General features: G+C 43.9%; 1 protein-coding gene across 3 annotated transcripts in view; it reads right to left on the bottom strand.

Annotated features, from left to right (window-relative positions):
- Nucleotides 1-20,567, bottom strand: part of LOC141133852 (NACHT, LRR and PYD domains-containing protein 12-like) — a 220,144-nt gene that overhangs the window by 17,150 nt on the left and 182,427 nt on the right. For all 3 annotated transcript variants that reach the window (XM_073623434.1, XM_073623436.1, XM_073623435.1), the window contains 2 exons: nucleotides 6,916-7,086; nucleotides 3,822-3,995 (listed from right to left, as the gene is read on the bottom strand). In XM_073623434.1, the coding sequence (XP_073479535.1) occupies nucleotides 3,822-3,995; nucleotides 6,916-7,086 (345 nt within the window). The remainder of the gene's footprint in view (nucleotides 1-3,821; nucleotides 3,996-6,915; nucleotides 7,087-20,567) is intronic.

The raw sequence follows: 20,567 nt of genomic DNA, 5'->3' as shown, positions 1-20,567 counted from the left end.
CTGTCCGTATTAACAGAGAGCTGAATTGCCCGATTTAAGAGCTTTCATCAGAACTTCCAGTGTTCCCGGGGCTCACGTCACATAGCTCCACCTTTTGGCCCAGTGCCTTTGATAGACAGAACACCGATCCAATGCGGGACATGTGATGTCATCAAAGGCGTCGGGCCAAGAGGTGGTGCTATGTGACAATGAGCCCCGGGAAGACAGGAAATTCAAATGAAAGCTATTACAGCGGGCAATCCCGCTCTCTGCTGATCTGGGTGGCTTGCCTCTTCCTCTGCATAGGTGGAGCTGTATGGGGCACAGGCAGACCAGGCTGTATTGGGCACAGGTCATGCTGTATGGGGCACAGGTCACGCTGTATTGGGCACAGGTCACGCTGTATTGGGCACAGGTCACGCTGCATTGGGCACAGGTCACGCTGTATGTGGCATAGGTCACGCTGCAATGACACTAGGGCAGCTGTGGGGGGGGCTGTTTGCAGGGGGGCCCATACAACATTTTGCTATGGGGCCCTGCTATTTCTAGTTACACCCCTGACTGTATGCCTGGTATGCTGGGCTGTCATGTGGCATACAGGCTGAGAACACACATCCGATTGGCTCACTGACATAATGGATAGACAGTGGGGGATGGGGGGGTATTTATTTTTCTGTGAAGATAAAACCTTGTGGAAGATTGATGGACCTGACTAAGATTATTATTATTGGTGGATCTGATTTTCCCCAATGGTTCGGCCTGAGCATAAGTTCGGGCCGAACTTTGTTTGCTGTTCACTAAACATGCGAACAACCAATATGCAGTGTTCGGCGAACAGCGAACAATATGTGGTGTTTGCGGCAAATTTGAAAGCCGCAGACCCCTGTTAAAGTCTATGGGACATGAACATGAAAAACCAAAAGTGCTCATTTTTAAGGCTTATATGAAAGTTATTGTCATAAAAAGTGTTTGGGGACCCGGGTCCTGCCCCAGGGGACATGGATCAATGCAAAAAGTTTTCAAAACGGCTGTTTTTTTGGGAGCAGTGATTTTAATAATGCTTAAAGTGAAACAATAAAACTGAAATATTCCTTTAAATATCATACTGGGGGGTGTCTATAGTATGCCTGTAAAGTGGCACATTTGTCCCGTGTTTAGAATAATACCACAGCAAAATGACATTTAAAACTGATCACGGCTATAATGTATTGTCGGATCTCAGCAATACAGATAAAACTCATTGAAAAAAAACACGACATGGGTTCCCCCCAGTTCATTACCAGGCCCATTGGGTCTGGTATAAATATTAAGGGGAACCCTGAATCAAAAAAAAAAATTGCGTAGGGGTCCCCCCAAAGTCCATACCAGACCCTTCTGGTATACATATTAAGGGGAATCCTGTGAAAAATTCAAAAAAAGGCATAGGGGTCCCCCCAAAATCCATGCCAGACCCTTATCCAAGCATGCAACCTGGCAGGCTGCAGGAAAAGATGGGTATGAGAGAGCGCCCCCCCTCCTGAACCATACCAGGCCACATGCCCTCAACATGGGGAGGATGCTTTGGGGTCCCCAAAGCACCTTGTCCCCATGTTGATGGGGACAAAGGCCTCAATCCCCACAACCCTTGCCCAGTGGTTGTGGTTTTCTGTGGGCAAGGGGCTTAACACAATCTGGAAGCCCCCTTTAACAATGGGACCCCCAAATCCCGGCCTCCCCTATGTGAATTGGTATCGGGTGTATTGTACCCCTACCATTTCACAAAAAAGTGCCAAAAATAGTAAAAAAGACAGGAGACACTTTAAGACAAGTCCTTTATTAAAAATAAAATGGCCTGCGATGTAGATCCATCTCACGCCAACCGACCAGCTGAAAAAAAAAAAAGCAACAGTTCTTCCTGCATGGGGGGCTCCTGCAAGGTGATGATTCTTCTCTGTGACAGCTGTTATATAGCTGAGGGCAGGGCCAATCGGTGATGTAAATGGGCGACCTTGCCTTCCTCTGATGTCACGTGGTATCAGAGGGGGACGGGGTCACCCATTTACGTCACCAGTTGATAGTTGGATCTACATCACGGGACATTTTATTTTTTTTAATAAAGGACTTGTTCCAAAGTGTCTCCTGTCTTTTTTACTATTTTTGACACTTTTTTTGTGAAATGGTAGGGGTACAAATTCACATAGGGGGAGGCTGGGATCTGGGGGTCTCCTTGTTAAAGGGGGCTTCCAGATTCCATTAAGCCCCCGCCCACAGACCCCCACAGCCACCGGGCAAGGGTTGTTTGGATGAGGCCTTTGGCCCTATCAACATGGGGACAAGGTGCTTTGGGGACCCCTAAGCATCCTCCCCACATTGAGGGCATGTGGCCTGGTATGGTTCAGGAGGGGGGCACTCTCTTGTCCCCCACCTATTTTCCTGCAGCCTGCCAGGTTGTGTGCTCTGATAAGGGTCTGGTATGGATTTTGGGGGGACCCCTACACCATTTTTATTTTAAATTTTGGTGCAGGGTTCCCCTTAAAATCCATACCAAACCTGAAGGGTCTGGTATGGATTTTGGGGGACCCGTACGCCTTTTTTTTAATTTTGGCGCAGGGTTCTCCTTAATATCCATACCAGACCTGAATGGCCTGGTATGGATTTTGGGGGACCTACACGCAACTTTTTTTTTTTTGGTGCAGGGTTCCCCTTAAAATTCATACCAGACCCAAAGGGCCTGGTAATGGACTGGGGGGAACATATGCCTTTTTTTTCAATGAGTTTTATCTATATTGCTAGGACCGACAATTCATTACAGCCGGGATCAGTTTTAAATGACTTTTTTCCTTTAGAAATGTAATTTTGCTGTCAGACTGTTCTAAACATGGGACAAATGCGCCACTTTACAGGCATACTATAGACACCCCCCATGTATGATATTTAAAGGAATATTTCATTTTTATTGTTTCACTTTAAGCATTATTAAAATCACTGCTCCCGAAAAAACGACCATTTTTAAAACTTTTTTTTGCATTGATACATGTCCCCTGGGGCAGGACCCAGGTCCCCAAACACTTTTTATGACAATAACTTGCATATAAGCCTTTAAAATTAGCACTTTTGATTGTTCATGTTCATGTCCCATAGACTTTAACGGTGTTTGTGTGCTCATCCAAATTTTTCTGCCTGTTTGCATGTTCTGGTGCCAACCAAACTGGAGGGTGTTTGGCTCATCCTTACTCATTATCTTTATAAGTACAGAGACCTCCAATGGGTTCTACAGAAATTGTATAGAATGTTTGTCACCCGTCCTTCCATTCTAATTACAGTGCAGCCCGGGTATCAGAAGACCTCCCAACAACGTCCCACCTCCATCATCTCATCACCATCCAATGTTGTCTACATTTAACTATTCACATTCTAAAGGCCCGTAGACACAAAACAAAAATCGGATGAAAAAATTTGTACGACTGACGATTTTCAGATCATTAGTACGGTGCTTTCAACAGCCGATTTCTATTTTTTCGTCAGACAAAAGCTGGATGTGCAGACTTTAAAATTTTTGTTGGATGTGAACTCAACGTCCGATTTTCGTTTCATCAGTACGGTTTTCGTACGAAAAAAATTGTAAGATCAAGACTACGCATGCTCAGAAACTAAAGAATACATACAAAACTATTCAACACATTACATCACTTCTGATGTTGTATTCTGTCGTCTGAAAATTTTCGTATTGTGAGTAACCTATTTACTTTCGACATGAGACTCGCATGCCACAAAAAATGGACGTTTGATCGTCCAAAAATCTAAGCGTGTGTACGAGGCTTAAGACTTAGTATGTGTGTTACTTCCAATATAACAGATCTTACCCTCTATCCACAGAGAAGCCGACATTCCGGAGGACCTCACAACGTCGTCTCACTTCTGACTCTGACATCGTCTTATCATCCAATGTTATCTGCAGATAGGTCAGAGTTCGGTTTGTAGAGATAACGGAGCAAAGATCATCACAGCACCATAATGTCCCTTTACAGTCCATAATCCTGGAGGGAGAAGCAGGAAAGAGGTGAAATGTTCTTCCAGGGAGGAGCAGATGTAGACACATCCAATGAATAATCAGTGGGCGGAGTCTTAGAAAATTAAATGTTCTTCCAGGGAGGGGCAGAAGTAGACACATTCAATGAATAATCAGTGGGTGGGGTCTTAGAAAATGAAATGTTGGGACATTTGGCTGGAATATTGGTTGGACCTCCCCTGTGAAATGGAGGTAAGTTGTCACCCACCTGAAAAGTCTTAGTGTGGAGTTACACTGTTGTGGGCACAGTGCGGAGTACGTGGTAACGCACACATTGGAGGTGTGAATGGCTCTATATAGATTCCCTTTCACACTAAACTGCGGCACATCGATGGGAACCGGCCACATAGGAAATAATGGGATTTCTACATCACATGCGTCTCCATGCGGCAAAATCCATGAGGATTGCTAAACGCACTGACAAGCAATGATAATATGTCAGCAGATCAACCAATCATTGGACAGTCGGCCCCCGGGCAGAGCTGGGTGATGTCATATCCAGCCTGGACCTGAAACAGGAAGTGGTGCTGGTGAGTGATATTATCTACTGCCCAATTGGTTGCTGGATATGCTGACATATTATTGGTTGTCAGTGCATTTATTGTAAATAAAGAGACAATTGTTTTGAAGGACGTACTTCACTATTGGTTACATTTTTGTTTTATTTGGAGTTCTATATCCATCCAATCAGGAGGGACCAGATCCCTTAAAGGGACCCCACACTTGTGACAGCTGATCTTGTGGGAAGTACCCCGGGCCCATTGAGCCCCCCAGAGGGGGGACCAGCACATGACACCTATATTGTTTATGGGGCCAATACCTGAAGGGGAATTTCATCAGCACGGAGGTGGAGGACTCTGAATGCACTTAATTTTGTAGTGACACACTGGAGGGGGCGCCATCATTGAGGAAGATTGCTCACAGATATATGGACTTTCCTCTTATATATATCCAACTAGATACATTTGTTTTACAGCACTGGAGTTGTGGCATCAATTACTTGTAACTAGTTATTGTTTTATTAAATTCATCATTTCCATTAGTAATGTGTTAGTTTGTAATATGTAATCACAGCACTGGGCTTGTGGTATTAGCAGCCAGATGCAGCGCTGGTGCTTTGATATCAATTACCTGTATAAAATTGTTGGTTTCTGCAGAAAGTGTATTAATACCAATTTATATGCATTAAAATAAGTACTACATTTGCAGCACTGGTGTTTTGGTATAAATTACCTGAAAAATTGTTATTTTTTACACACACCATTCAAAGTAGAAATGTATTAGTTTGCAACATGTATTTACAGCACTGGGTTTGGGGTACTACTAGCCAGTCACAGCACTGGTGCTTTGGTATCAATCACCTGTATAAAGCTGTTAGTTTTCTGCATAAAGTGTTTTAATACCAATTCATTAGGCTGCAACACATTGTTACAGCACTGAGGTTGTGGTAAAATAAAAATAATTTATTGGAAGTATTTGTTTGATTTTATCAAACCATTAATATGGCATTTTGTCTCTTCTGTGGATTATGTTCTGTCCACAGGAGCGACGTTTTTACCCCACCAACAAAATGGCCGCCATGCCAAATGTGATTGGTTCTTTACAGAGGAGGTTCTCCTCCGCCCTCTATTTAAAGACAGTGCAGTTACCTCTGTCTGCAGGTATGTTGTCTGTCTGTGTAATATAGAGCAGAGCTACACTAGTTTGTTATTTAGTGTATAAAATATGTACAAAGATAAAGAATGACAGAAAATACAACAAAGACAAAAGGACAGACACAGTCTTGCTATGAGAATAAAACAGAAATAAATTTTTTCTGAGGATTATCCTGTGACAGGAACATGTCAGGAACATCCGCTATTCACCGGTACCATGGGAATCACCCCATCCATATCTCAGGATCCTCAATTTATGGATGTGGGTGGAGTTTAGCCATCAGCCAATCAACCCTGGGGGGGTGTTCCCTGCCCAGCCCACAAGCCGGTCCTGTGTTCTGAAGGAACCAGAGCTAAATGGGTGATGAATGGTTCTGATGGATGAGGATTAGATTTTCAACACCGGCATGTCACTCTGATCCCAACAAGACCAATCAGTGCTTGTCTGGTGTGATCAGACGCTATAGAACCATTCTGGGGGTTTCTCCTGGATTCTATCCTCACTACACATACAATGTTATATGTACATGTACCCCAACATGTGTGCAATCAGGAGGAATTATTTTCATCTCTCTGCAACTAATATTTGATTTTGTATGAGAGATAAAATAGATTCCTCTGATCTCTGATATAAATCAATGTCTGGCAGACAGTTTGGGGTCTTCTCAATGTATCGGCCTTGTCCTCTGCTGAGCTTGTAGATGAAATGACTAGGACTTCTCTTTGATGCTCAGTGAGGTGACATTTTTATATCTACAAGGATGGGGGGATTTTATTGGCATCTAGGGATCACTTCTGGTCTAAAGACTCGCTCTGTCCTTCCAGATTCTAATTGAGGACCATCTGTCTATGATTGTTCACTGAATGAAGAGAATATGGAGTCCTGTGTGTCCTCTGGTCTGTTTCAGGTCTGAATTCAGCCCAAAATTTGGGCTGAAATCGGACCTAAAATGGTGAATGGAGACGCACTGGACTGCCTGCTGTGACCTGCTGTGAACTCCAGTGTGAGCCCAGCCAAAGTCTGATCTCTGATAGTCAGTGGAGGGGAGAGGGGATGAAAGCCAATAACAGCAAGTGACCTGAAGGACTATGATGGGAACTCCCAGTGTAACCGGCCAATCAGAAGTCTGTCTTTGTATAACTTTCATCTAGGTGACATGTCTGGATCCCTCACATAGAAGATTTATACCAGAATCCTGCAGAATATTATATCATTTATAGGATAATTCTCACCACAGCCTCTGCAGAGTACAGCCAGGATGTCTGAGCCCCTTACATAGAAGTTTTATTCCAGAGTCTTCCAGATTATTCCATGATAAATACAGTCTGGTGAGGGATCGATTATTGATAAGAATGGATTGGAGATCATCACAGCAGGAGGAAGTCAAACAACATTCATGCAACCTGCAGAGACAAATCCAGACACATGATAATATATTATAAGATGAATATGAGGAATTATTCCCATTTAGTGAAAAGTAACATAACATCACTAGAGCGGAATATCAGGATATACAGAATGTTATACAGAGGAAAGATCTTGTAATTAGGAAAGCTGATAAAGGTGAAGCTGTTGTAGTACTTATGTCTACACAGTATAAAGAGGGGGCACTGTGACAGCTCAGTCACCCCCTTATGTACCCGGTTATTAAGCAGGACCTCACACAGTGTCTTATACAGGGGCTTCTGAAATTGATAGATAAAGGAAAGGATCTGGGGGGTTATGAAATAAAACAGAAGAATTTCTGATGGTGGATACCCCAGTGACCCCAATATTCCATCACCTTCCTAAAGTTCACCAATCAGGAGTTCCCATTGAAGATCACCGGAGTGTGGCAGGAATAGGACCCCTTATAGAGAATGTAGGGGGGAGGGGTGGATATACATTTCCAGCCTTTAGTGCTGAGACTTCTGGGATATATTAGAGATACAAGTACTATATTGGTGGATATTCCACATTTACAATGGGATTCTACATTCACATGGGGGACACTTCACATTAAGGCTGGGTTCACACTGCTGCGGTGGCAGACACCGTATGTGATTCGCAGCGCACTACTGTTCACATCACATGCGATGTCTGTGCTGTGCAATATCAGCCATACAGATAGTATGGCTGATATCGCACCGCATTTGGTCCAAACTCGCACAGGACCCTTTTTTTTTGTTCGGACCAGAATCGGATCGCATGGGTGTTCACACCTATGCGATCCGATACATGTCCGAATTGTCAGTTCGCAATGCGATATGCGGGCTGAACTGGGGGTGTCATTAACATTGTATGACACTCCCCAGTAGTTCGCATATGGCAGTGTGAACTGCCGTGCGAGTTGGTGCGATGCAGGAACCTGCAGTAAATTTGCTGCGTTCCCGCACCGCAGCAGTGTGAACCCAGCCTGAGGCAATTTATTCTTCCATCCCCCATTCTTTAGTGTCTCCAGCAATCAGATGTTGCATGTCCATGTTGCATGGGCTTGTCCAGACTAATGAGAACTTCCCAGGCCAAAGATAGCTGATATCCTTTTGTATGTGGTGGGTTGGGAGGCATAGTGGGTGGACAAAGTTATTGGGCATCAGACACTTCTTGAATGTAAAAGAGGTTTTATTTCTCTTAACAGTCCTTTTTGTATTTTTGGGGGAAGGAGGGTTAGGGCCAGGACACCCTTAAGTAGTTGCAGATTCAATTGGCAGACTCCGAGAATTCAATAGGAGGACAGCTGTGCAGGGAAAATCCCCAGCAAGGTGCCACATCTACAAATTCAGGAGTCCTGTCTCCTATGACAACAGGACAATTTAACAGTTCCTAACTCAAATGTAACCGTTGCTTCAGCTTCACTACAACTGCCTCTTGTAGTTCTTCAACACTGAGCTCCTGGTCTCTCACTAGACCCTCTGAATCCCTTGAGATCCTCCAATATCTGCGGTGGTATCTCTCTCAAGCGTCACCCACGCTTCCCTGCTGGGTTCCTAGCTTGGCAATCCATACTTCTCAAGCTTCACCCCACTGCCCTGCTTGGTCCCTGGCTTGACTCATAAGGCTGCTCTGCAAGCGTCTCCTCCGCTGGTTGGGTCCCTGACTTGATCACGGCCTGAAGTTTCCTGATTCTGCACTGTGCCTGTTCAGTGAGAATGTTGCTCTGGTTCCTGCTTCAGTTACTCACTGGTAATAAGGTGTTTGGTCCCTTCTACCTCCAACCACGACAGGTTCTCTGGCTCGCAGAGCCATCACTTCTGGTTGGATGCAAGCCGCAATCCCAACCCTGCGCTGATCTCCTATTTCTGGATAGGCCGTCACACAGCCTAGCAGCCAGATTCCCCCCAGGATAGGCTCAAGCTCCAGCCTAGCAGCCCAGAGCACATGACACATGTCCACCCAGACAGCCATCCGGTTGGCACAGAACATAGATCACCTGACCTCACCCGAATATATAGGCTCTCCCAGCAGGCCAAGGGATTTAAGAAAACCCCTGCCAACTGGCTGAGGTACCCCATATACCCATAATCTGACCTTGGATTGCCCTTCTCGTATCTAGTACCACCAAGTACCTGGCCACCTGGCCGTAGAAGAGAAAAGTGTAACAAGGCCAAACTTAGGAAGAAATCAATGGATCAATGGAGGAGCATCCCTGACTAAGCCCCAGGGCGCTACACAGATATCATCTCCATAGATAGAGATCATATACTAGGATGTTACAGGAATTATTACAGACGATGTAAAGGATGAAGGTTTTTTTACCTTAACCACTTCAGCTAGGAAGGTTTTACCCACATAATGACCAGAGCACTTTTTACTTATTTGGCACTATGCTGTTTTAACTGGTAATTGCACGGTCATGCAATGCTATACCCAAACAAAATTGGATGTAAATCCCACAAAGAAAATACCCACACCCTTAAAGGAAACTAAACTTAGCAACTGGTGGCCGGTAGCTTGGCAGGCTGCACTGTAAGCAAGATACCGGACACCTGTTGCCAAGTTTGTTTCCCTCTGAGGGTGTGGGTATTTTCTTTGTGGGATTTACATCCTTTACCCAGGTTCCAGTTTCTTGTGGCTTCCCACTGGTTTCCATCTCCCTGTCATCATACATGGTTGGCATTTTATGCATTTATCCATCTACTTTTATGGACATTTATTTTGAAGTTTCTTTTATAAATTTAGAATAGCATACCCACCTATATAGATCTATGTTTCAACTACTTCACAAAGAGTCATCTATTCCACGCCAGTAGGCCAGGAGTTTTTCATCAATTGCATCTATCTGTGCTTCTTCAGAAGAAGCGAGACTCCTTTCATGAAGCGCATGGAGACCTAGCAAAGCTATTCCAGACTACTGCCAGTCATCTTTATGACATATCCAGGTCTCATGGAAAGGTTTTTTACATGAATGTAAAATTTACCAATATATTAATATCTAATATATTTTCTCTTTTCTGTATTACATGTTGTTTTTAAATGTGTCCTAAATAAATCATTTATACATTTTACGTGAGGTGTGCTCTTTAAAAGTCCCATGGGCAATTTTGTTTTTTGTTGTGTGCTTTTTCTACTTTACTTTTTTTTTTTTAAAAATCCAATAAACTAAATTTTAGTCATACATTTAGGCCAAGATGTATTCAGCCACATGTCTCGGGTAAAAAAAAAAAAACAATAAGCATATATTTATTGGTTTGCACAAAAGTTATAGCATCTACAAACTATGGTACATTTACTGGAATTTACGCAGCTTTTAGTTTATGACTGCCTCAGTTCTTGAGGTGCTAAAATGGCAGGGCAATACAAACCCCCCAAATGACCCCAGTTTGGAAAGTAGACACCCCAAAGAAGTTGCTGAGAGGCATGTTGAGTAGGGATGAGCCGAACACCCCCCTGTTCAGTTCGCACCAGAACATGCGAACAGGAAAAAAGTTCGTTCGAGCACGCGAACACCGTTAAAGTCTATGGGACACGAAAATGAATAATCAAAAGTGCTAATTTTAAAGGCTTATATGCAAGTTATTGTCATAAAAAGTGTTTGGGGACCTGGGTCCTGCCCCAGGGGACATGGATCAATGCAAAAAAAGTTTTAAAAACAGTAGTTTTTTCAGGAGCAGTGATTTTAATAATGCTTAAAGTCAAACAATAAAAGTGTAATATCCCTTTAAATTTCATAGCTGGGGGGTGTCTATAGTATGCCTGTAAAGGGGCGCATGTTTCCCGTGTTTAGAACAGTCTGACAGCAAAATGACATTTCGAAGGAACAAAACATTTAAAACTACTCGCGGCTATTGCATTGCCGACAATACACATAGAAGTTCATTGAGAAAAACGGCATGGGAATTCCCCACAGGGGAACCCCGAACCAAAATTAAAAAAAAAAAAATGACGTGGGAGTCCCCCTTAATTCCATACCAGGCCCTTCAGGTCTGGTATGGGTATTAAGGGGAACCCCGGCCAAAAAAAAAAAAAAATGATGTGGGGTTCCCCCTAAATTCCATACCAGACCCTTCAGGTCTGGTATGGATTTTAAGGGGAACAACGCGCCAAAAAAAAAAAAAAAAACGGCATGGGGTCCCCCCAAAAATCCATACCAGACCCTTATCCAAGCACGCAACCTGGCAGGCTGCAGGAAAAGAGGGGGGACGAGAGTGCGCCCCCCTCCTGAACCGTACCAGGCCACATGCCCTCAACATTGGGAGGCTGCTTTGGGGTAGCCCCCCAAAACACCTTGTCCCCATGTTGATGAGGACAAGGGCCTCATCCCCACAACCCTGGCCGGTGGTTGTGGGGGTCTGCGGGTGGGGGGCTTATCAGAATCTGGAAGCCCACTTTAACAAGGAGACCCCCAGATTCCGGCCCTCCCCCTGTGTGAAATGGTAAGGGGGTACTTATCCCTACCATTTCACTAAAAAAACTGTCAAAAATGTTAAAAATGACAAGAGACAGTTTTTGACATTTCCTTTATTTAAATGCTTCTTCTTTCTTCTATCTTCCTTCATCTTCTTCTTCTGGTTCTTCTGGCTCTTCTGGTTCTTCCTCCGGCGTTTTCGTCCAGCATCTAATCTGCGGCATCTTCTATCTTCTTCTCCTCGGGCCGCTCCGCACCCATGGCATGGGGGGAGGCTCACGCTCTTCTCTTTATCTTCTTCTTCATCTTCTTCTCTTCTTCCTTCTTCTCTTCTTCTCTTCTTCATTTTCTTCTCTGGGCCGCTCCGCACCCATGCTGGCATGGAGGGAGGCTCCCGCTGTGTGATGGCGTCTCCTCGTCTGACAGTTCTTAAATAATGGGGGGCGGGCCACCCAGTGACCCCGCCCCCTCTGACGCACGGTGACTTGACGGGACTTCCCTGTGACATCACGGGGAATGCAACAGGGAAGTCCTGTCATGTCCCGTGCGTCAGAGGGGGGCGGGGTCACTGGGTGCCCCCCCCCCGTTATTTAAGAACCATCAGACGAGGAGACGCCGTCACACAGTGGGAGCCTCCCTCCATGCCAGCATGGATGCGGAGCGGCCCGGAGAAGAAAATGAAGGAGAGAAGAAGAGAAGAAGAGATGAAGGAAGAAGAGAAGAAGATGAAGAAGAAGATGAAGAGAAGAGCGGGAGCCTCCCCCCATGCCATGGGTGCGGAGCGGCCCGAGGAGAAGAAGATAGAAGACGCCGCGGAGGAGATGCTGGATGAGAATGCCGGAGGAAGAACCAGAAGAACCAGAAGATGAAGGAAGATAGAAGAAAGAAGATGCATTTAAATAAAGGAATTGTCAAAAACTGTCTCTTGTCATTTTTAACATTTTTGACAGTTTTTTAGTGAAATGGTAGAGGTAAGTACCCCCTTACCATTTCACACAGGGGGGGCCGGGATCTGGGGGTCCCCTTGTTAAAGGGGGCTTCCAGATTCCGATAAGCCCCCCGCCCGCATACCCCCACAACCACCGGCCAAGGTTGTGGGGATGAGGCCCTTGTCCTCATCAACATGCGGACAAGGTGTTTTGGGAGGCTACCCCAAAGCACCCTCCCAATGTTGAGGGCATGTGGCCTGGTACAGTTCAGGAGGGGGCGCACTCTCGTCCCCCCTCTTTTCCTGCGGCCTGCCAGGTTGTGTGCTCGGATAAAGGTCTGGTATGGATTTTTGGGGGGACCCCACGCCTTTTTTTTGTTTTTTTGGCGCGGGGTTCCCCTTAAAATCCATACCAGACCTGAAGGGTCTGGTATGGAATTTAGGGGGAACCCCACATCATTTTTTTTTTTAATTTTGGCCGGGGTTCCCCTTAATATCCATACCAGACCTGAAGGGCCTGGTATGGAATTTAGGGGGACTCCCACGTCATTTTTTTTTTTTATTTTGGTTCGGGGTTCCCCTGTGGGGAATTCCCATGCCGTTTTTCTCAATGAACTTCTATGTGTATTGTCGGCAATGCAATAGCCGCGGGTAGTTTTAAATGTTTTTTTTCCTTTGAAATGTCATTTTGCTGTCAGACTGTTCTAAACACGGGAAACATGCGCCCCTTTACAGGCATACTATAGACACCCCCCAGGTACGAAATTTAGAGGGATATTACACTTTTATTGTTTGACTTTAAGCATTATTAAAATCACTGCTCCTGAAAAAACGGCCGTTTTTAAAACTTTTTTTTGCATTGATCCATGTCCCCTGGTGCAGGACCCGGGTCCCCAAACACTTTTTATGACAATAACTTGCATATAAGCCTTTAAAATTAGCACTTTTGATTTCTCCCATAGACTTTTAAAGGGTGTTCCGCGGCATTCGAATTTGCCACGAACACCCCAAATTGTTCGCTGTTTGGTGAACTTGCGAACAGCCAATGTTCGAGTCGAACATGAGTTCGACTCGAACTCGAAGCTCATCCCTAATGTTGAGCTCATAGAATATTTAATTTTTTTGTCACAAGTGATTGAAAAATGACAAAACAAATATGTCACTGAAATTATATATTGCTCACACATGGCATGGGTATATGTGAAATTACACCCCAAAAAACATTCTGCTGCTTCTCCTGAGTACATGGACACCACATGTGTGAGACTTTTTGGGAGCCTAGCCGCGTACAGGACCCCGAAAACCAGTCACCGCCTTCAGGCTTTCTAAATTTTAGATTTCACTCCTTGCTACCTATCACAGTTTCGGATAGCTGAGAGGCATGTTGAGTATTTTGCAGAGCTCACTTTTTGTCACAAGGGTTTGAAAATGGAAAAAATAAAAATTTTCCTTTTTGGTGTCTACTTTCCAAAATGGGGTCATTTGGGGGGTTTTGTGCTATCTTGACATTTCAGGTCCTCCGAAACTGTGATAAGTAGTGGGGAGTAAAATCCCAATTTTACGCCCTTAGAAATCCTGAAGGCGGCGATTGGTTTTTGGGGTCCTGTACGCGGCTAGGCTCCCAAAACATCTCATACATGTAATATCCCTGTACTCAGGAGAAGCAGCAGATTGTATTTTGGGGTGTAATTTCACATATACCCATGTCATGTGTGAGCAATATATAATTTAGTGACAATGAAAATTTTAATTTTCCTGAAACTTGTGGCAAAATATAAAATATTCCATGGACTCAGAATGCCTCTCATCAAATAGCTTGGGGTGTCTACTTTCCAAAAATGGGATCATTTGGGGGGGTTGAACTGTCCTGGCATTTTATGCCCAACATTAGAAGCTTATGCCACACATCACCCACTCTTCTAACCACTTGAACCACCACGTCCTTTCTGACACTTTTTGTTTACATGAAAATATTTTTTTTTGCTAGAAAATTACTTTGAACCCCAAACATCATATATTTTTTTTTAAAAGAGAGGCCTTACAGATTAAAATGGTGGATGTTGCAATTTTCTTTCACAAAGCATTTGCGCAGTAATTTTTCAAATGTAATTTTTTGGGAAAAAAAACACTTTTTTTAATCTTAATACACAAAAACACACTATATTTCCCAAATATTTTGTGAAATATAAAAGAGGATCTTATGCCAAGTACATAGATACCAAACACGACATGCTTTAAAATTACGCACACCCATGCAGTGGCGACAAATTATATACATTTTTAAAAGCCTTTACAGATTACCACTTTAGATTTTACAGAGGAGTTCTACTTCTAGAATTACTGCCCTTGATCTGAAGTTCACGGTGATTCCTCACATGCATGGTGCAATTGCTGTTTACATACGACACAAGACCGATGCTTGCGTTGACCTTTGCACGCGTGCACAGGGGGACAGCGGACATGCCCTCCCACTGCTTGTAAAAGCAGTCTAGCGGCTAACAAGCCACTTGAATTGCTTTTACATGAAAGTCGACTGCCGGCTGAAAAGAGCAATACCAAGATGATAACAAACCTGCAGACATCATTCTGGTATAACAACTCAAAGTCCAGCAACATACCAGTACGTCGCTGGTCCTTGTTGGGCATATATTGTAAAGGTACTTTTTTTTTCATGCTCCTGTGGGTTAAATGAAAATAGAGAACTTAACAGATTTCTCCATTCACATTGATCGATCAGTGGTATGCCCACCATTAAAATACCGCCCTGCATCCACCCACTTCTAATGATGGGCATACATGCACCATTTCCTCCATTCACATTGATCAATGTGGATGAAGAAATCTCTGCCAAGAAAAGTAAATAAAAATATATGCCGAAGCATAGAGGCAATCCATCTCTAATGTCCACTCCTGTCCCCATGCTTCAGCATATATGCTCTTTTTTAACTGTGGTGGTGAAATCACCTCCTACAGCGCTCGAGTCACTGATTTATGTATTGTGAGAGCAAACCCTGTTGCTGTCAGAATAAATAAACCCGTGCCGCAGCTGAATGGCGTACCTGCAAAGCAAATAATGGTTAACAATAAAACACAGTAAAAGTAAAGTATAATGCCCCTTACACACGGTAAGATTTTCCGATGGAAAATGTCCGATCGGAGCATGTTGTCGGACATTCCGACCGTGTGTGGGCTCCATCGGACTTTTTCCATCGGATTTTCCGACACACAAAGTTTGAGAGCAGGCTATAAAATTTTCCGACAACAAAATCCGATCGCGTCAATTCCGACCGTGTGTGGCCAGTTCCGACGCACAAAATGGCCACGCATGCTCAGAAGAAATTCCGAGACGGGACAGCTCGGTCTGGTAAAATTAGCGTTCGGAATGGATACAGCACTTTCGTCACGCTGCAATGTTTTCAATAGTTTAATACAGCGCACTCTCTTCTTTATAATGTGAGAAGAATGAAGTAGTTTTGCTGCTCATATTCACACAGACTTCTCACAAACTTCTTTCTTTATTATTTATTGTGATTCCCTCAATATATTTAGATTTGTCACATCTGACCAAATATTTTTTTGGTTGTTTTTAAATATTTTTTTTATTCAAGGTTGTTTTTGTCTTTTTTTGTGGTTTGTATTTTTTTCAAGGCTGTTTTTGTCTTTTTTTGTGGTTTGTATTTTTTTCAAGGCTGTTTTTTTTTGGGGGGGGGTTGTATTTTTTTCAAGGCTGTTTTTTTTGTTTTGTTTTTGGTGTTTGTATTTTTTTCAAGGCTGTGTTTTTATTGTTGTTTTTGGTGTTTTACTACATAATATTTTTGTGTGTGTTTTGTGTGTCAAGTTACCACAACACCATTGATATCTTGTATTATTGAATCTCAAGGAGATTGTTTGTTGTTGGTGTCCCTTGTTCATTTCACATTGTATATTTGAAATGTACCTGCCTCCTTACAAACAAACTGTCCTTTTTGAAGGAAAACACACAATGTCAATTATAATTGAAAACAAAAATCCTTTATTAAGGGCTCAGAACCAAACAAAGAGGGAGGCAACACTGGAGAAACAGCTGAAATTAGCGAAGCCTTGGACCCCCAGGGCAGACATCAATTCTTTACCAGAAAAATTGGTGGCCTGAGGAGTCCATATCTAAGGGAGTGCAGTCTGGTCCAGAAGTCCCAGAGATCCAGAAAGCAACAGATGACATGTATGTTCCCAGGCTGTGGTACTACAAGAGGCTGCATATTTTGCCAGACCAGACTGAACCCAGGGCCTTCACTCTCTGGTCTTCCTTAGATGTTTCCTTCCACGCTGTGGCTCTGGTGTTGGAGATGTGGCAGGAGGAGGAGTAGGACCTGGAGGAGGAGTAGGACCTGGAGGAGAAGGAGGAGGAGGACCATGTGTGAGGTCAAAAATGTGGGTAGCACGTGTTATTTCGCCCCTCAACCCCTTATTGAGAGCTTCCAAAATTAGGAACTCACACAGGAGTCATTGGCCCTCCTCCATCCGCATCATTTTGCAGTTCTGCCAGCAAAGTCCTCCTCCACAGTGTTGGGGGTTCTCAGGGCCTCTGCAGCCTTCCAAAAGAGGCCTATGGCAGCCTCCTCCAGGTTACTCCTCTTCCTGGCACTTTGTCTTTGCAGGTGTAGGGGAGGGACCTGGATATCAGGCAGCCTGCTTGGCCCGGCCACCTCCTGGCTGAGACTTCCCTGTGTATGAAAAAGGGACATGGTTTTAGTTTTTGCTTCATCAATCACAATCATAAATTAGCAATCCAAACTAACATCTAGTTAACATCATTGATTGGACAACCAGAAATATTTAGAGGAATGCTATACCTGGCTCAATCTGGGCTCCTCCACATGTTGCTGCCTGGAACGCCCAGGTTGGGCGTCAGAAGCCTCAGCTGGGGGGGAAGGAAGCGTGGAAGGAAGAGTGGAGAGTGATGACCCGGGTTCAGTCTGACCTGCCAGAAAATGCAGCCTGTCATAGTACCACAGCCTGGGGAGATAGATGTCATCTGCTGCTCCGGATCTCTGGGAATCCTGGACCTTCTTGCGCTCCCTTAGATAAGTGCTCCTCAGGCCACCAATTAGGGCCTTCAAATAGGTAATGTCTGAGCAGCTTCACAAATTCCAACCAACTATCCAGCGCTGCCTTCCTCTTTGATTGGTTCTTATATTCAGGGTGGTTTATCTGCCATAGACAGGGCAGCTCCCTGAACATATCAATGAATATGGGCAAAAATTCCTCATCTTTAAAGATATCCATTTTCACTGCAAGGCACAACACAAGACAAACCCTAATGTCAGCCTAAAGTCTACTAAACTTGTGCAAATACAGGCCTCAATCTAGAAGCAGTATAGGCCCAATGTAAAATATTAGCTTTGCTATCATGATCGGCGCCTCCGTTACTCCTTCCTCTGCTCACAGATCGTACGTACTACGCACGCGTGTTACGCTTTATAGACACTGCGCATGCGTGAAACTCCGCCCGGCCCGGACATTCTTTCTAGTCTATTCCCCTTCTCGTTCGTCGCAGTGGGGGAAGAGCACATGGCGGAGACACAACAGGTGTCTGATAATTACACCAACGAGGGGAAGGAGGAGGAAAGCCCGGAGCCTGAAATGTCTCGATCCAGAAGGAGACGATATAAGGCATCAAATATGTCCTTTGGGGAGATGTTGGAGATGGTCGACATAATGAAGAGGGCCGACTATGATGGGAAGTATGGACCTTACCCCAACTCCAATGTCAGAAAGGCCAAGATCATGGCGAAAGTGGTCAAGAGTCTGCACCGGAATTTCGGGGTACGACGATCCAAGAATCAGCTCAGGAAGCGGTGGTCGGACCTGAAATTAAGAGAGAATGAGCAGTACAGAAAGATCTGGAGAGTGCTGCAAAAAAGTAAGTAGTTGTGCTGTGTTCCTATTCTTTTTGTGTTTATTACATTTCGTACTGCTCTATGTGCTTTTCTTAACTGTTATCCAGTTTAAAATGTCAACTTTCATGTTCATGGGCACATTATTCGTTCGTATCAAACATTGTTCTTTCGGCCTACAAAACACCATTGTTTTGGCCATATGCATTTCCCCACATTTTTTAGGGCCTACTTGTCTGACAAATATTTAGTTGTGTAGATGGGTTTGTTACTAGAATGAAATGCAAACTAGATTCTGTGTAAGGAGAGGACACTGAGCAGCTGTTTTCACATCTGGACACTGGAGCACTAGTGTGGGACACAAGAACACACTTTTTATTAGGGGGTCCACACAGGTGCTCCAGTGTATACTATAGGGGTGTCTCCATCTGTGAAGCTTGTACAAGACAGGTAAAATATTCAAGCTTGACAAAGGACAAGACAAATGCAACATCTTTGAACTCTGCCAAAACAGACAATTGTACCCCACTTCCAAGCAATGTTTCATATTCCTATTTCTGCCAGCAAATATCTGTGTGCCAAGTATACCTATTTTTTTGTACATAGGGGATAAAAGATTCGGAGGACACCCCTTATCCGAGGAGACCACAGACCCCCACCTCTGAAAGAAGGGGAAATCCACCCAAGCCAAGCAGTGCAGGAGGAAGAAGACGTGGTGGAAATTGTCACAACAACAGGTGAGTGTCTGCGACCACAGGCTCAGGTAAAAGATGGATGCCAGCATATTTATAATACATGGTGTTTTTATTGTTTTGATCTTTTTAAGGGATCGTGATGTTGTGGATCCAGATCCTTTCACCAGTGAAAGTGCCCAGATCCTGATCGGGGAGATCATGGGGTGTAATAGGGACTTGGAAAACATCGTGAAAACCATCAATGATGTTCAGCAAAAAATGAAGAACATTGATGTTTTAGGGAGAGTTTAAAACCCCTCAAAATGCCTTGGGTTTTTGTTGTGCCAAATGTTTTTTTCTTTTTTTCTGTAAATTTTTAGCAAAGCCAAATTTTGAAGATGCACACAGTGTGTCAACATGTGCTATCTGCCATCACGGGAGATCAATGGACGTATTTTGGGGGTGCAACCCCTTCCTCATTAATAAAGTAGCTGTGAGGAAGGGGTTGCACCCCCAAAACACGTCCCTTGATCCCCCGTGATGGCAGCTAGCACATATTGACATTTGGAAATTTGTGTGCATCTTCCAAATTTGGCTTTTCTAGGGGTGACTTCACCCCACCTGAACGCAATATCGAACACAGTTTGTAAATACTCATGTCTGATATTGCCTTCAAGTTCTACCAAATGTGAACTTTGTAAGTTCAAAATTTGTGTCTTTCTTGTTGGTTTTACACATGCCTGTTTTATCTTAAATGTACATTTCTACTTTTTCTAATATTACCCCAAAAATTGTTAAACAACAAACATGTTGGTTTGTTTTAAAAACCTTTTGTAAATGCACATGTGATTGTGCTGTTATTAAAAAGATTGTTAATCAAGATTGTGTGGATTATTGTCTCAACGCTCCCAAACTTTTGTGGTGCTCTAATTGGTGTTTTCTGTGACAATGGGGGTTATTTCCTAAAGGAAAATACACTTTGCACTACAAGTGCAATTTCAAGTGCACTTGTAGTGCAAAGTGTCTTTGCCTTTAGTAATTAACACCAAACAGTGCTTTGTAAGGTTACACGATCACGCCATTTTCAGGACTCACCACATTTCTGTCAGGGTCAGCTAAAATAAACACAAGCAGTAAATGTCACCAAAAATTTGAGTTTATTTTTTTTTCATTTTAAAAAGGTCTTACACATTGTCTGGCATATTGATAGCCCCCCTACCCGCAAAGAATTCAAGATACCTTAGTCGGACATCACGGGCACTCAGCCAGGACGGCCACTTTCAAGCGCCGTCAGGGTTGGTTCATTTGGAATTCCAGCCTCAGGCCCAACTGAGTCAGCATAGTTGGCAGAATGTTTCCGTAAAAAGTTGTGTAGAACACAGCACGCCAGGATAATATGATTAAGTTTATACTCCGCCATATGTATGGGTGTAAGAAATAGGCGGAACTGGCTGGCCATGATTCCAAACGTGTTCTCCACCACTCTTCTGGCTCTGGCCAGCCGGTAATTAAAAACTCTCTGGTCCAGGGTGAGGGTCCTCATCGGGAATGGCCGCATAAGATGGTCCCCAAGCAAATGCTT

The sequence above is a fragment of the Aquarana catesbeiana genome, linkage group LG03 (assembly GCF_042186555.1).
Source record: "Aquarana catesbeiana isolate 2022-GZ linkage group LG03, ASM4218655v1, whole genome shotgun sequence".
NCBI lineage: Eukaryota > Metazoa > Chordata > Amphibia > Anura > Ranidae > Aquarana > Aquarana catesbeiana.
This window is presented reverse-complemented; position numbering and strand designations above follow the sequence as displayed.